This window comes from Vipera ursinii, assembly GCF_947247035.1.
Source record: "Vipera ursinii genome assembly, chromosome: 2".
NCBI classification, from domain to species: Eukaryota; Metazoa; Chordata; class Lepidosauria; order Squamata; family Viperidae; genus Vipera; species Vipera ursinii.
In genome coordinates this window covers 19,410,970-19,427,819 of record NC_139513.1, presented here as the reverse complement: position 1 = coordinate 19,427,819, position 16,850 = coordinate 19,410,970, and the positions used below count along the sequence as shown (strand labels likewise).

Below are 16,850 nucleotides of genomic sequence, written 5' to 3'. Positions count from 1 at the left end.
GTAATTGTCCAGTCTCTTCTTGAAAATCACCGGGGATGGAGCGCCCACAATTTCTGGAGGCAAGCTGTTCCACTGGTTAATTGTCCTCACTGTTAGGAAGTTATTATTTATTATTATTTATTATTTATTATTTAAATTTATATACCAACCTATTCCCGTAGGACTCAGGGCGGTTTACAGGGAGAATTAAAATACATAGCATACAAAAATTAAAACAGTTAAAAACTATGATTAAATTACAGTCCCTGAAGTTAACTAAACCCCAATTAAATTAAATTAGTTGAAACTAATTAGTTAAATTAGTTTCTCCTTAAGAAGCAGAGGGATAGAATCAAGATCACGTGAATTATTAATACCACTTTATAATGTCTTGGTAAGGCCACACTTGGAATGCTGCAACTAGTTTTGGTCACCACGATGTAAAAAAGATGTTGAGACTCTAGAAAGGGTACAGAGAAGAGCAACAAAGATGATTGGGGGACTGGAGGCTAAAACATATAGGGAACGTTTGCTGGAATTGGGTACAGTATGTGTAGTTTAATGAAGAGAAGGGTGAGGGGTGACATGATAGCAGTGTTCCAATATCTCAGGGGCTGCCACAAAGAAGAGGGAGTCAAGCTATTCTCCAAAGCACCTGAAAGCAGGACAAGAAGCAACGGATGGAAACTAGTCAAGGAGAGAAGCAACCTAGAACTAAGAAGAAACTTCCTGACAGTTAGAACAATTAACCAGTGAAACAACCTGCCTCCAGAGGTGGTGAATGCTCCAACACTGGAGGTTTTTAAGAAAAGACTGGCCAGCCATTTGTCTGAAATGGTATAAGGTTTCCTGCCTGAGCAGGGGGTTGGACTAGATGACCTCCAAGGTCCCTTCCAACTTTACTATTATGATTATGATTATTATTATGATTATAAGCTAGAACCAAAGTGCACAGGTAATGCTCGACTTACGACTACAACTGAACCCCAAATTTTTAGTGAGATAGTTGTTCAGTGAATTTTGCCCCATTTTACGACTTTCCTTGCAACAGTTGTTAAGTGAATCACTGCAGTTGTTAAGTTAGTGAATCTGGCTTCCCCATTAACTTTGCTCATCGGGAGGTCACACAAGGGGATCACATGTCCTTGGCACACGGCAATGATCATAAATACAATCTGTTTGCCAGGCATCCAAATTTTGACTACGTGACCATGGGGATGTTGCAATGGTCGTGAAGTCACTTTTTTTTCAGCGATGTTGCAACTTTGAACGGTCACGAAATGAGCAGTTGTAAGTCGACGATTACCTGTAATCTGAAATGCATCTCTGAATTGGGAAAAAACACCCCCTCCATAAAAATAATCATCCTAAAAAATGAGCGTGAAGGGAACAAAGGACAAGCACGCACTTTGGGGTTTTAATTCCATTGAAATACACTTTCCAAATTTATTTTTCTATTATTATTATTTTTTGCAACAAGTAACAAAATTCATACCTAGTGCAATTCTCAAGGTATACAGAATAAATACGTGGCACCGTACTCAAGGAATGAATCGACTAGGGCAGAGGTGGGGAACCTTGGCTCTTTTATGACTCGTGGACTTCAACTCCCAGAATTCCTGAGCTAACATGGCTCAGCTGGGAAACCTCTCCCTTTCCCCTCAGCCTGGCTGGCTCAGGAATTCTGGGAGTTGAAGTCCACAAGTCATAAAAGAGCCGAGGTTCCCCACCCCTGGAATAGGGAGCATATCTAGTTATGAGTATTTTCAGCTTTTACTTCAGCCTCTGCAATTTATGGACAAAGACTGTGTCATTTTATTTTACTCTCAGCTCAGTCCCACGCTGGGGACCATTAATTTGGGTATTCCAGATCCATCCGAGATGGTTCTCTACAAGGAGCTCCTACATTAAGTGCAATTTCTAGATCAATTAAGGTTATTTTGCTAGGCAAAAGTTTCTTCTGGTCCCATGAATGTTGGTGTCTCAGGCAGAAGACCCTCAGTCCCAAGGTGAGAAAAAAACCAAGGCAGATTTTGGTCTATTTAGTCTATTTTGGGCACAGTTCTCTTCTTGATGGTGAAATGGAACATTTTTAGTCATCTGCTAGTCGCAGGAGGATCCCGGACGTTGTTGGCACGCTAGAGAGAACAAGAAAGAGCTCATCAAAATTAAAAGCGGGGGGGAAAAAAAACATAGCCAAGCTGCATGAAACGGTATGAAAAGAAATGCTGGTAGTCCTCGACTTACGACCACAAAAATGTACGTTGCCAAGTGAGAAATTTGTTAAGTGAGTTTTGCTCTATTTTACGACCTTTTTTCCCCACAGATGGTGAGGGAATCACTGCAGTCAGTAAGTTAAGCGAATCTGGCTTCTCCATGGACTCTTGCTTGTCAGAAGGTTGCGAAAAGTGATCACGTGACCCCGGGGCACTGCAACTGTCATAAATATGAACCATTTGCCAAGCATCCGAATGTACGTCATGTGACCATGGGGATGCTGCACCGGTTGTTGTGTGTGAAAAATGGTCATTAGCCACTTTTTTTCCAGTGCCGTTGTAACTTGGAACACTCACTAAACGAACCGTTGCAAGTTAACACTTCTGCATACATATTTTCTGCTTCTCAGTATCTAACATTCACCAGGGCTAACCCACAGGCAAGACTTTGGCCTTCGATGGAACAAGGCAATTATTTAATCTTTAAAGCTCTATGGCAGGGGTAGGCAACCTTGGCTCTTTGATGACTCATGGACTTCAACTCCCAGAATTCCTGAGCCAGCATAGCTCAGCATGGAAACCTCTCCCTTTCTCCTCAGCACAGCTGACTCAGGAATTCTGGGAGTTGAAGTCCATGAGTCATAAAAGAGCCAAGGTTGCCTACCCCTGCTCTATGGTATAATAAGTAGTATAATTCCTCTTCCACTCACCCCCACCCCCCACCCCCAGTACAGTCAGGAAACTGAGGAGTGGTTTGCAACAATGCTCTTCCGTACATAGCAAAGCAACATTTGAAAAGTGAGGCTTCCTAGCTGAAATCTCCACACTTAGGTTACACTGCAACTCTCTAGAACTGAGCTAATTCAACTCTCAGAATTTCTCCATGAGATGCTATTTCAAAATTGGTGGAAGACACAGGATATTTAAAGTGAACCTGGTAGGCCAACATCTAGGAGTAATCTTAAGGGCCCAAGGACAGATTAGAAATCAGAAGCTGAGGCTTCTGAATTTCACAGCTTTATCTGTAAAGACATTCTCAAATTCTTGGAAAAGACTTTTCAAGAGGAATGTAGAGTAACAATGGTAGAGAGACACGTGAGTGGGCTTTTGAGACTCTGGAATGTTTAAGCCATTGATCCTCTTGTTAAAACGTGCAGATATCTCTAAACCAGTATTTCTCAGCCTTGGCAACTTTCAACATATAAGGCTGCTGGAATTGAGTATGCCTAGTTTAACGAAAAGAAGGACTAAGGGGGGACATGATAGCAGTGGTCCAGTATCTCACGGGCTGCCAGAAAGAAGAGGGAGTCAAGCTATTCTCCAAAGCGCTTGAGGGCAGGAGAAGAAGCAACGGATGGAAACTAATCAAGGAGAGAAGGAACCTAGAACTAAGGAGAAACTTCCTGACAGTGAGAACAATTAATCATTGGAACAACCTGCCTCCAGAAGCTGTGAATGCTCCAGCACTGGAAGTTTTTAAGAAGACACTGGACAGCCATTTGTCTGAAATGGGGGTTGGACTAGATGACCTCCAAGGTCACTTCCAACATCATCATCATTATCTAGACAGCACACTAAAAAGCAGAGACATCACCCTGTGAACAAAAGTGCGTACAGTCAAGGCTGTGGTCTTCCCAGTTGCAATGTATGGATGTGAAAGCTGGACCGTAAGAAAGGCCGAGCGCCAAAGAATTGAGGCCTTTGAACTATGGTGCTGGAGAAGACTCCTGCGAGTCCCTTGGACTGCAAGGCGATCAAACCGGTCAGTCCTAGAGGAGATCAACCCTGACTGCTCTTTAGAAGGCCAGATCCTGAAGCTGAAACTCAAAATACTTTGGCCACCTAATGAGAAGGAAGAAGTCACTGGAGAAGAGCCTAATGCTGGGAAAGGTTGAGGGCAAGAGAAGAAGGGGACGACAGAGAATGAGGTGGCTGGATGGAGTCACTGAAGCAGTAGGCTTCAATGGACTCCAGAAGATGGTAGAGGACAGGAAGGCCTGGAGGAACATTGTCCATGGGGTCGCAATGGGTCGGACACGACTTCGCAGCTAACAACAACAACATGTAGATTTCAACTCCCAGCATGCTGCCTGGGGAATTCTGGGAGCTGAAATCCACACCTCTGAACAAGACCGAGAACACCGTTATACTGGATCAGTATTCTCATTTGGGGTCTTTGGAAGGGAAAGAAGAAACCATTTTAACTGGTTTCTGGGAAGATCAAAAATCCAAAGTGTGTATGTTCCTGGAAGCAGTACAGGTAGTCAATTTACAACAGTTCATTTAGTGACTGTTCAAAGTTATGACGGCACTGGACAAAAGTGACTTCTGATTGTTTTTCACACTTACGGCTTTGCAGCATCCCCTGGCCTGGTCAATTCAGACGCTTGGCAAACTGACTCATCTTGATGACGGTGGCAGTGTCCTAGGGTCATGCGATCCCCCCTTTTGCAACCTACTGACAAGAAAAGTCAATGGGGAAGGCGGTTTCACTTAACAACCGTGCTATTAACTAAACAGCTGCACTGATTCACTTAAGCAACCGGGGCAAGAAAGGTGGTAACATGAGGCAAATGTCTTGAGACTTAACAAATGTCTCACTTTAACAATACCAATTTTGGGCTCAGTGGTGGTCGCAAGTCGAGGACCACCTGTACACATCGGGGAATGGAGACAAGAGAAGAAACAGGGATCTTACCAGTCAACCAGCTGGGCTCCGATGATATCATGAATATGGTAGGGAAGGCCCAGTTTCACAGCACTGGGGGCTTGACGGCTCTGCAAATCGGACAGTAGCACTTCCTTGTATTTGGATTTCTGGATCATACCCAAGACAGCTTTCCTTCCTGGGAAGAAAAGAAAGCTCTTTTTTAGAAACACTCCAGTGTGAAGGTTGGAATTTAGCACTGGACATTCTGCACTGCACAAGATGGTGGAGAACAAGGTTTTGGGTTTTGTTTTTCGTGGCAGAGTTCATTCCGTTTGCAAAACCTGACCCCGAAATGAAAGAGGTACTCTAAATTATAATGGTCCCAAGAGTTTAAAAGTAAACAGAAGTCTCTAGTACCCAAGAAACTGATATGTATATAATAATAATTAATAATAATAATAATAATAATAATAATAATAATAATAATAATAATAATAATAATAATAATAATAATAATGTTGGAAGGGACATTGGAGGTCATCTAGTCCAACCCCCTGCTCAGGCAGGAAACCCTATACCATTTGAGTCCTTTGGGAATAGGGCAGTATATAAACCGAATAAATAAATAAATAAATTTCAGACAAGTGGCTGGCCAGTCTCTTCTTAAAAACTTCCAGTGTTGGAGCATTCACCACTTCTGGAGGCAGGTTGTCCCACTGGTTAATTGTTCTAACTGTCAGGAAGTTTCTCCTTAGTTCTAGGTTGCTTCTCTCCTTGACTAGTTTCCATCCGTTGCTTCTTGTCCTGCCTTCAGGTGCTTTGGAGAACGGCTTGACTCCTTCTTCTCTGTGGCAGGCCCTGAGATATTGGAACACTGCTATCATGTCACCCCTCACTCTTCTCTTCGTTAAAGTAGACATACCCAATTCCAGCAACCATTCCCTATATGTTTTAGCCTCCAGTCCCCTAATCATCTTTGTTGCTCTTCTCTGTACCCTTTCTAGAGTCTCGACATCTTTTTTACATCGTGGTGACCAAAACTGGATGCAGTATTCCAGGTGTGGTATATGTATGTATGTGTGTCTTGAGTGTTTTGAGCACCTCGCCGCCGCAAATATGGGCGAAATCTTTTGCCTGTATCAGCCCAAACTAGGGCCATCCACAGGCGGCAGTTGCAACTGCGACAATTGTTTGTATTAAATAAATCTGGATTGCTGACAAAGAATTAAAGGGAGACTGATATAGCTATTTCAAGCTTCTTTGCTCTCATCAGTCAGCCACACCCTTCTGAGATTCGAACCTGGGCTGCTAGTTTGGGCTGATACAGGCAAACGATTTCGCCCATATTTGGGGCGACGAGGTGCTCAAAACACTCAAGACATATCTCCTCCCCTCGTCTCTTCCCTCCCTAATGCAGCTGACAAAGTGAGAAAGAGCCTGTGGCCTAGAGGTTAAAACAACTGGCTAACATGCAAAGCAGCCCAGGTTCGAATCTCAGAAGGGTGTGGCTGACTGATGAGAGCAAAGAAGCTTGAAATAGCTATATCAGTCTCCCTTTAATTCTTTGTCAGCAATCCAAATTTATTTAGTGTGTGTGTGTGCACGCGCACGCACACACACACACACACACACACGCATGAAAGGCTGAGCACCAAAGAATTGAAGCCTTTGAACTATGGTGCTGGAGAAGATTCCTGTGAGTCTTCTGCAAGGTGATCAAACCGGTCAGTCCTAGAGGAGATCAACCCTGACTGCTCTTTAGAAGGCCAGATCCTGAAGTTGAAACTCAAATACTTTGGCCACCTAATGAGAAGGAAGGACTCACTGGAGAAGAGCCTAATGCTGGGAAAGGTTGAGGGCAAGAGAAGAAGGGGACGACAGAGAAGGAGGTGGCTGGATGGAGACACTGAAGCAGTAGGCGTGAGCTTAAATGGACTCTGGAAGATGGTAGAGGACAGGAAGGCCTGGAGGAATGTTGTCCATGGGGTCGTGATGGGTCGGACATGACTTCGCAGCTAACAACAACAACAACAACATATATACATAATTGCTTGGGACTGGGGATGCAAATTATGGATAGCAATAGCACACAGACTTATATGCCGCCTCACAATGTTTTACAGCCCTCTCTAAGCATTTGACAGCAGGGGTCTTCAAACTTGGCCCTTTTATGACTTGTGGACTTCAACTCCCAGAATTCCTCAGCCAGCGTGCTGGGCTGAGGGATTCTGGGAGTTGAAGTCCACAAATCATAAAAGGGCCAAGTTTGAAGACCCCCTGGTTTACAGAGTCAGCATGCTGCACCCCTGACAATCTGGGTCCCAAATTAAGAATTCGCTTAATCTAGTGAAATCCTGCAGGTTTCAAGAGACACAGGCTCGGAGTGATAATGTGATTGATTCATTTGCCTCTGAGCATCACGTCGGAGTCTACCTAACACGCTACGACTATAGCTTAGCACAATCTGTGAATTGCAACGCACCTTTGATGAAACATTTGATGAAGCGGCCTGCTCCAGGCACGGCCAGCCACCAGCTCCCGGCATCACGAACAGTCAAGACTCCGGCATTCACCAGCTGCCTGGAGAAAAGGAAAAAGGAAAGGCCCATTGGGATTTAACCCATTCCATACAGCTGATTTGTGGACTTAAAAGCTTTCTGTTTTTTCCAGACAAGCAAAGTCAAGGAGGGGGGAGATGGGGGGGGGGGAGAAAGCCAGGTTCACTTAGCAACCCTGTCACTAACTTAACAATGCAGCCATCCACTTAACAACTGTAGCAAGAAAGGTTGTAAAATGGGGCAAAACTCAACAATTTAGTAACTTGTCTGCCTTAGTGTTAGAAATTCTGGCTCAGTTGTGGCCATTAAATCAAGTCGCTGTGCAGAAGATTACTGTCCTTGTTTGAGTTGTCAACGGGCATCCCAAGGTGTCTAGTGGGAAACAGGACGCTGAATGAGACAAGACTATGACCTGACGATGATGATGATAACTTTATTGTCACTTTGAATGTACACCAATCGGCATACATCAAAATGAAATTTCGTTGCATACAGCTCTCAATGGGTCACCACCTCCGATATATACTCCTTGTTCGGGGCCCGCTCAAATTTCACATTGTCCATTTTAGTCTCTAGGGAGTGAACGAAGGCAAACAGGACAGATGGAAATGGGGCTCCATGTGGATTAGCCCTCAAATTCGCTTGTATTCCGACAACCTCGCCTTCTTTCCTGACTCTTCCACCCTTTCCTTAAAGAGGCCTTGCTTCTTTTCACCCCTGGAGCACGCTGCCGCCGCCACCAACTCCTCCAAAAGCCTCTCTCTCTTCCTCTGGGCCTGCCGACACCCTCATCCAGTTCCTTCGCTCCATGATCCCGGGAGATTTACGTTCTTTCAGAGGGTGCCCGTTGTAGCACGTGCGTGCATTCTCAGAAAGCAGGGAGGCTTTACCTGTCTTTAAATCACAAGCAAAACCCAGGTATAGCCGCGTTTCTTAACCTGGGGAACTTTTAAGATGTGTGGACTTCAACTCCCAAAACTCCCCAGCCAACGAACACACAATTAATGAGTGAGCTTAATTGGGAGAGAAAGCCGGCAGAGCAGACAGTGAAAGGAGGAGGAAGGAAGGAAAAAAAAATAGTTATGGGCCAGCAGGCAAACCGGCAGCCCCGGGGACTCCTTGTCCGCTTACGTGATTTCTGTGTCACTGAAGCCAAAGTCTCTCAACATCTTCTTCTTGTCAAAACTGATGTCAGGGCAGGTGGTAAGGACCAAATCTAAAAACTTCCTCACTGTCCTGGCGAAATCCTTCCCCGTTATAAACTGCTGCACCTGAGACAACAAAAATAAATAAATAAATAAATGCTGGCCCTTCTGTTCCTTTGCTCGGTCCACACATCTCTTTGGCGGAAGCCAACCTTAGATATGTAGCTGTCCATAAACGCCACCACAAAAAAATCCGCCTCAAAGCTGTGCTGAAACATTCGGATCCGGCCTTCATTTTTCAGCTGGCTCTAGAGACAGAGAGAGAGAGAGAGAGAGAGAGAGAAGTGTTTCTTCAATTCATTTCCAGAAGCAGATACGGCGTGTAAATTTTGAGGAAGAGGCAAAACGGAACGTCAAACATGTTTTTACAAGAACCCCCTGCGTCGGCTAGCATGGCAGGGAGAAATAGCCATGATTTATATAGTCATCAAAAAGGGACGCGGTGGCTCAGTGGGTTAGGACGCTGAGCTTGTCGATCAGAAGGTCGGCGGTTTGGTGGGTCAAATCCTGAGTGCTGCGTAACAGAGCGAGCGCCTGTTACTCGTCCCAGCTTCTGCCAACCTAGCAGTTCGAAAGCACGTAAAAAATGCAAGTAGAAAAATAGGGACCACTACGGTGGGAAGGTAACAGCGTCCCGTGCGCCTTTGGCATCTAATCATGCCGGCCACATGACCATGGAGACATCCTCGGACAAGCGCTGGCTCTTCGGCTTTGAAACGGAGATGAGCACCGGCCCCTAGAGTCGGAAACGACTAGCACGCACGTGCGGGGGAACCTTTACCTTTTACCTTTATATAGTCATCAGAAACTAAATCAAACTAAACCTGTCTTCTAGGGGAGTTCACACAACAAACATGTTGGCTACCATGACAGACAGACAGACAGACAGACAGACAGACAGACAGAGAGATATACACACACACACACGCACACACACACACACACACACACGTATAAAACCTTAAGGAAAGTTAAAACTAAGCAAACCTAGAATATGCTGCAGTTGTGGTTCCTGGTTTTTTAACTGACCTGGTTTAGTGTGAAATCCACTACTGTAGACATGTCAAACACAAGGCCTGGAGGCTGGATCCGGCCCGCGAAGTGGTTTCATGTGGCCCGCGAAGCCATCCTGGAAACAGTGAGGGAACGGCCCCCACTGCCTTGGCCCTGGCCCAGAGACCCTCCTCCTGACAGAGACCCTCAGATCTGTCCCACTCCTGCCCAGGCCCTCATAGGAACCCTTTATGCCAACGATGTAGAGCTGGCCACGCCCACCCAGTAGGCCATACGCACTCTAGCCATGCCCACCCAGTAGGCCACGCCCACCCAGGCCATACCCACCCGGCCCCCTGAGGGCAACCGCAATGCTGATGCGGCCCTCAATGAAATTGAGTTTGACACCCTTGCACTACTGTGATAGAAATAGTTTGTGTATCTTTCCTTTTCCTGGAAGAAATAGGCCCCTTCTTGAAGACGAATATCTTCAAAGCTTTATTTCACTGGGATACTGAAAGTGAGTGAGGGAAAGGGCAACTGTCAATTAAAATTAATTTTCCTTCACTATACTAGAAAGCTAAGAACTGCTTATATATATTCAGCCCTGGCTACCCTTTCGATGTAAGTGACCCCCAGATCTTGCAATCAGATATAGCTGAATGAATATTATGACACTGAAACTGAATCTGGATAAGGATTTACTCATTGCAAGGGACAATGGTCAGGACTTTTTTTCCTCAAAGAACGCTCAGAACGGAGTTCCGGCACCTTTTTTGGATGGAACCTTATAGGCTAAGCAAGGCAGGTTGTATAACATGTGTGAGTTCCGGCACCTTTTTCTTTTACAAAAAAAGCACTGACAATGGTAATTCCAGAATTGCCTATCTCGAATGAGATTACACTCTTACAAACGTTTACGTGCAATTTGGATGTAAATCTCTCTGGTTTTATCAGGCTCCCAGTATCAGAACAGACATATTGAGATTTTTCCAAGAAGATCTTTTTATTGTTCCTCACCTAAAGATAAAATATTTCAAAACTAAAATGGGCTACTACCCCCATAAAGTCTGGAAACTACAGGTAGTCCCTGATTTACGACCACAACTGAGCTCCAAAAATTTCTGTGGGTAAGCAAGACAGTTGTTAAGTAAGCCGTGCTCCATTTTACGACCTTTCTTGCTGTGGTTGTCAAGTGAATCACTGCAGCTGTTAAGATGATGATGATGATACAGTTGGAAGGGACCTTGGAGGACTTCTAGTCCAACCCCCTGCTCAGGCAGGAAACCCTATACCATTTCAGACAAATGGCTGTCCAGTCTCTTCTTAAAAAGTGTTATGAGCATTCACAATTTCTGGAGGCAGGTTGCTCTACTGATTAACTGTTCTAACTGTCAGGAAGTTTCTCCTTAGTTCTAAGGTTGCTTCTCTCCTTGACTAGTTTTCATCCGTTGCTTCTTGTCCTGCTTTCAGGTGCTGTGGAGAATAGCTTGGCTCCCTCTTCCTTGAGGCAGCCCCTGAGATATTGGAACACGGCTATCATGTCCCCCCTCGTCCTTCTCTTCATTAAACTGGACATTCTCAATTCCAGCAACCGTTCCTTGTATGTTTTAACCTTTAGTCCCCCAATCAACTTTGTTGCTCTTCTCTGTGCTCTTTTCAGAGTCTCAACATATTTTTTACATCGTGGCGACCAAAACTGGATGCAGTATTCCAAGTGTGGCCTTACGAAGGCTTTGTAAAGTGGTATTAACACTTCATGTGATCTTGATTCTGTCCCTCTGTTAATGCAGCCTAGCACTGTCTTGGCTTTTTTTGGCAGCTGCAGCACACAGCTGGCTCACATTGAAGTGATTGTCCACTGGGATTCCGAGATCCCTCTCACAGTTCCTAGTTAACAGTTACATAGTAACATGGTAGTTAAGTGAAATCTGGCTTCTCCATTGACTTTGCTTATTAAAAGAGCGCAAACCTTTTGACCCCGGGAAACTCCAACTGTCCTAAATATGAACCACTTGCCAAACATTGAATTTTGATCATGGGGGGGGGGGGGGAGAAACGCAACAGTGGCAAGTGTGAAAAATGGTAAGTCACTTTTTTCAACTTGGAATGGTCATTAAAACGAATGGCTGTAAGTCGAGGACTGCCTATTAGGGAGGAGCCGTCTTCACCCTCTTTCTCTCACACCAACTATCTGAACTGTGTTGTCTCTTGCTTCTTTGGAATGCACTCCCTCCCTCCCTCCCTCCCTCCCTCTTGGGATTCCAGACCACATTCCATCACAGATTTCCCCTTACTGAGGTAACTTCTAGAAGCAGGACCACTCAATAACTTTTTAACCGTTTCTATGACTATGGAGGGTTGGAACTGCAGCTGCAGCTAGGCCGAAGTGCTTCCCGCCCCCACTTCCCTCATGCATTCATACACTCGGTCGCACCTTTACTCACAAGCGTCCAAACCGGTGTTGCAGCTGCCTTTGCTAATTGAGCCACGCCTTGGTATTTTTTTTTTTAATCCCATTTATATCCTGCCCTTCTCTGAAGACTCAGGGCGGCTTACAATCTAAGAAGCACAAATCAACGTGCTTAGCAATAGCCTTCATTCTATATATGTGCCTGCTTATTAGGGCTTCCCCCCCCCCCCAAGCGCCATCATTACAAAGTCAGCTTATTGCCCCCAACAATCTGGGTCCTCATTTTACCTACCTCGGAAGGATGGAAGGCTGAGTCAACCTTGAACCTGGTGGGATGCGAACCTGCACTAATTGCAGGCAGCTGGTGTTACTTAAGGAGGCATTAGCCCACTGCTCCACCAAGGCTCCACCAAGTTGCAGCAATGCAATCAAAATCTCATCACTTTTGTACGTGCATGTGATAGCTACCGTCTGCTGATGTTGCTGTATCCCAGAAGGGGACAAGTTTACTTACCAGATACCTGTCCACAACCGTACGATCTTTGACAAGACTGTAGATCTGATGCTTCAGAATTAAAGGCGGCAGGGAATCTTCAAATACCTTTCGAGGGAAGAGAGATGCCAAATTCTGAAGAGCGGTTTCGACTGCCGCAGGGCCCTCTGTAAGAAAAGGAACCGCAGATAAGAACGGAGAAATCCCACCGCTTAGCCCAAAGATGCTTTTTTTCCACGAGGCAACTGGACTTTCTTGTTTTTCTTTGACGAGGTTTCGCTTCTCATCCAAGAAGCTTCGTCAGCTCTGATTGGGTGGTGGGGAAGGGAAAGATTTATATTCCTGCAGACAGCTGTTTCATTTGCATTCTTTTAGCGAGCTGTTAAAGCTACCTGGAGGCTTATCTGTGTCTCCAGGGTCACCTGAGTAGTGCAAACGGATGTGGAGCCATCTTGGAACCGTTGAAATCCAGTCAGAGCTGAAGAAGCTTCTTGGATGAGAAGCGAAACCTCTTCAAAGAAAAACAAGAAAGTCCAGTGGCCTCGTGGAAAAAAAAGCATCTTTGGGATAACTATGACCTGGATGACTGAGAATCCCTACAGACGGGATCCCGCTGCTTAGCATTTCCATAAAGACTCCCTCTGACTCCATTGAGAAACTCCACCCTTTTTCATTAACCTGCCCCATCAGGTATTTTGTGCAAAGCATTTCACTCTTTCTCACCCTGTTCTGAAGACTCGGATCCGAGAGCCAGCCGTCGCTTCTTGGCCTTGAAAGTATCAGAGAGGAGCTGGTGCTTCCGCTTCATAGGGCTGGAGAGAAAGGATGGAGGCTGTATAAGGCTTAAGGTCGAGGACGTATATAACCGCTCTATTGGCTTTTGCTCATTGAGCTAAACCAGACATGTCAAACACAAGGCCCGGGGGCTGGATGCGGCCCGCGAAGTGGTTTCATGCGGCCCGCGAAGCCATCCTGGAAACAGTGAGGGAACGGCCCCCACTGCCTTGGCCCTGGCCCAGAGACCCTCCTCCTGCCAGAGACCCTCAGATCTGTCCCACTCCTGCCCAGGCCCCCATAGGCACCCTTGATGCGAAGGATGTAGAGCTGGCCACGCCCACCCGGTAGGCCATACACACTCTAGCCACGCCCACCCAGTAGGCCACGCCCACCCTGGCCATACCCACCCGGCCCCCTGAGGGCAACCGCAATGCTGATGCGGCCCTCAGTGAAATTGAGTTTGACACCCCTGAGCTAGACTTACAACAGTTTGTTTAGTGACTGTCCAAAGTTACAATGGCACTTGCAGCATCCCCATGCTCACGTGTTCAAAATCCAGATGCTTGGCAACTGACTCATATTTATGATGGTTGCAGTGCCCGGGATCATGTGATCACTCTTTGCAACCTTCTGACGAGCAAAGTTAGTGGGGAAGCCGGATTCACTTAACAACCAGGTTATTACCTTAACTGCAGCGGTTCACTTAACAAGTGTGGCAAGAAAGGGAAGTGGGGGGGGGATGGGGGGTAGTTTGGGGTGGGTGGGTTTTGGGGATATGTATTGTAAAAAATTTTTAAAAAACTCTTTAATGAAAAAAAAGTATCACAGCTGCACTTCTACTAATTCAGCAGCCTGTTTACATGTAAAGCAAAGCAAACTCTAAACTTAGAACAAAAGCAATATCCTGATGAAGGGAATGGAATTTTCCTCCACACCTTCCTTTCTGAATGTATAGAAACAAGCAAATGTATACAGGTAGTCCTCGACTTACGACCACAATTGAGCCCAAAATTTCTGTTGCTAAGTGAAACATTTTAAAGTGAATTTTGCCCCATTTTATGACCTTTCTAGCCACAGTTATTAAGTGAAACACTGCGGTTACTAAATTAGTAACATGGTTATTAAATGAATCTGGCTTCCCCATTGACTTTGTCAGGTCACAAAAAGTGATCCCATGACCCCAGGACACTGCCACTGTCACACATATGAACTAGATGCCAGACATCTGAATTTTGAACATGTGACCATGGGGATGCTGCAATGGTTGTAAATGTGAAAAACAGTCATAGGTCACTTTTTCAGTGCCGTTGTAGCTTTGGTCACTAAATAAACTCTGGTAAGTCAACAACTACCTGTAGAAGGAAATCAGGCAAGGGAAGATTTGCCCCTCTCTCCTCTTAAGATTTTACCCCACCTCCTTTGAAGCAATGCAGCAAAACATCACACCATGACTTATTCAAACTGATGATACCAACTCCTCACGAGTAAGCCGCCCTGAGTCTTCGAAGAAGGGCGGGATATAAATGGAATTAAAAAAAAATAAAATAAATAATACATTTTACTTCTTTCAGACTCTCCCCAGCTCCCTCATGTGACTCAGCTCCAAAAGGGTTTCTCCAGCAAAAGCTTTTACAGGTAAAATCAGGAATCCTCTCTCTCTCTCTTTTTCTTCCTGGCTGCTACCTGCATTTATTTATTTATTTATTTATTTATTTATTTATTTATTTATTTTTATTTTATTTATTTAATCCCATTTATATCCCGCCCTTCTCCGAAGACTCAGGGCGGCTTACAATTTAAAGCACAAATCAATGTGCTTAGCAATAGCCTTCATTCTATGTATATGCCTGCTTGTTAGGGCTTTCACACACACCCCAAGCGGCATTATTACAAAGTCAGCTTAATTGCCCCGAACAATCTGGGTCCTCATTTTATCTACCTCGGAAGGATGGAAGGCTGAGTCAACCTTATCCACCTTTCACCTCCGAGCTCCTTTCCGTCCTCTACTTACACATTTTTCCTCCCTGAATAATAACCTTCAGATACCCAGAGACGACCCCCCCCTTCCCTCCCCTCCCCCAATCGATTTCGCTTCGAATTGAGACTTCATTACGCCTTTCCTACCCCTCTCAGTCCTCACTCGCGTCGTCTCGCTTGCTGGTCGTCGGCAAAGGATGACGACACGTCGTTTGAAGTTCGTGCGGAGGGCCGCCCTTCGTCTTTAGAGTAGGCGGGAGAAAGGTAGCTTGACTGGCAGTAGGGAAGGCCAATGGCTTCCTTGTGCGGCTAAGCGGCCCTCTTTAATGGAAGACAGGTGGTCTTGGCCGTTATCTAGACCAGCGTTTCCCAACCTTAGGAACTTGAAGATGCGTGGACTTCAACTCCCAGAATTCCCCAGCCAGCTATGCTGGCTGGGGAATTCTGGGAGTTGAAGTCCACGCATCTTCAAGTTCCTAAGGTTGGGAAACGCTTATCTAGACCAGTGTTTCTTGAACGTTTGACTCTCAGAGCCCGAATTTATAATTTTTAAAAATGATGGAAGAACCCCCCCCCCCAAAGACTTTCTGATTATATGGGTTATGTTTATTGATATTTGCCGCATTAAAATCTGTATTTATTGAATCATGTAAAATAGCGTCATTAAACCTATTTGATATTAATATACCTATTTTCCATGAAAACTCCCCTATGATTTTCAGCAGATAGAAATAACGAGTGAGACTGTTTGAAATTTTTGCAAATGTCTTCCAATATCTGGCAAATATTTTGAATTTTGCAAACCCCTGAGAGACTCCTAAGGTCCTTGGAAAAGACTTTAAGAGACACCAATTTAGATCAGGGTTTTTCAACCTTGGCAACTTTAAGCTACTGGTTCAGGAATTCTGGGAGTTGAAGTCCATCCATTTTAAAGTTGTCAAGGTTGAAAAAAAAATAATTTTAGACTAGGGGAAAGACAGACTCTGCTCTGGAAAGATATGGATGGCCCCGAGGTGGGGGCCACGTTTGCTCCCTTGTGGAAGTCACGCAGATTTCTGAAGTCCAAATCTGGTATATGTAATAATTCCCTGGTGATTAGGGTTGTTTTTTTCATGACCAGAGTTGTTTGGATGATAGTAACATCTCACTGATGTTGGAACAAGTCTTAAACAGAAAATGTACACTATGTGCACATTGACCTTTTCGTTTGGTAAAAATAATTTTCTAGCTGATTTATGTTTCTGAATTGTTAGATTACACCTTCTTTCTATTTCCTTGGTCTTGAAATGTCTAGCCAGTAAAGAAGTGGTTTTGTTTTCCCCTGATACTTCACTTTTGCTTTCCACCCTAGAGAGACCTCAATGCTACGCAACGCTGCTTAAATAGGTTTCCAGTGGCAGCAGCCTAATGCTGCCTAGTATCAGCAGATGACTTCTTCTGTGCAGCCTTGACCAACAATCTTGCAGGCTGGAGGTGACAACATCTGAAATGGGAGAAAGTTGTTTTTTTCTATTCCACAAGTGCCTGACTTTGAAAAGCACAGACAGCCACCGCTTTCTTCTATTTTGATGCATATCTGTTTTTGACCA

The 16,850-nt window shown here is 44.9% G+C and overlaps 1 protein-coding gene across 2 annotated transcripts; it reads right to left on the bottom strand.

Moving 5' to 3' along the window:
* Positions 1-1,395: 1,395 nt before the first annotated feature.
* Positions 1,396-15,537, bottom strand: WHR1 (winged helix repair factor 1). Of its 2 annotated transcripts, none has more exons than XM_083352034.1 (8): positions 15,409-15,537; positions 13,231-13,319; positions 12,529-12,674; positions 8,761-8,856; positions 8,535-8,674; positions 7,328-7,425; positions 4,894-5,041; positions 1,396-2,117 (listed from the first exon to the last, which is right to left on the bottom strand). In XM_083352034.1, the coding sequence occupies exons 2-8, from the start codon at positions 13,313-13,315 to the stop codon at positions 2,072-2,074; spliced, it is 759 nt and encodes a 252-aa protein (XP_083208160.1). In that variant the 5' UTR covers positions 13,316-13,319; positions 15,409-15,537; the 3' UTR covers positions 1,396-2,071. The 2 variants fall into 2 exon arrangements, with proteins under 2 accessions (XP_083208160.1, XP_083208161.1); XM_083352035.1 differs by having other exon boundaries at positions 15,398-15,440.
* Between the last annotated feature and the right edge of the window lie 1,313 nt (positions 15,538-16,850).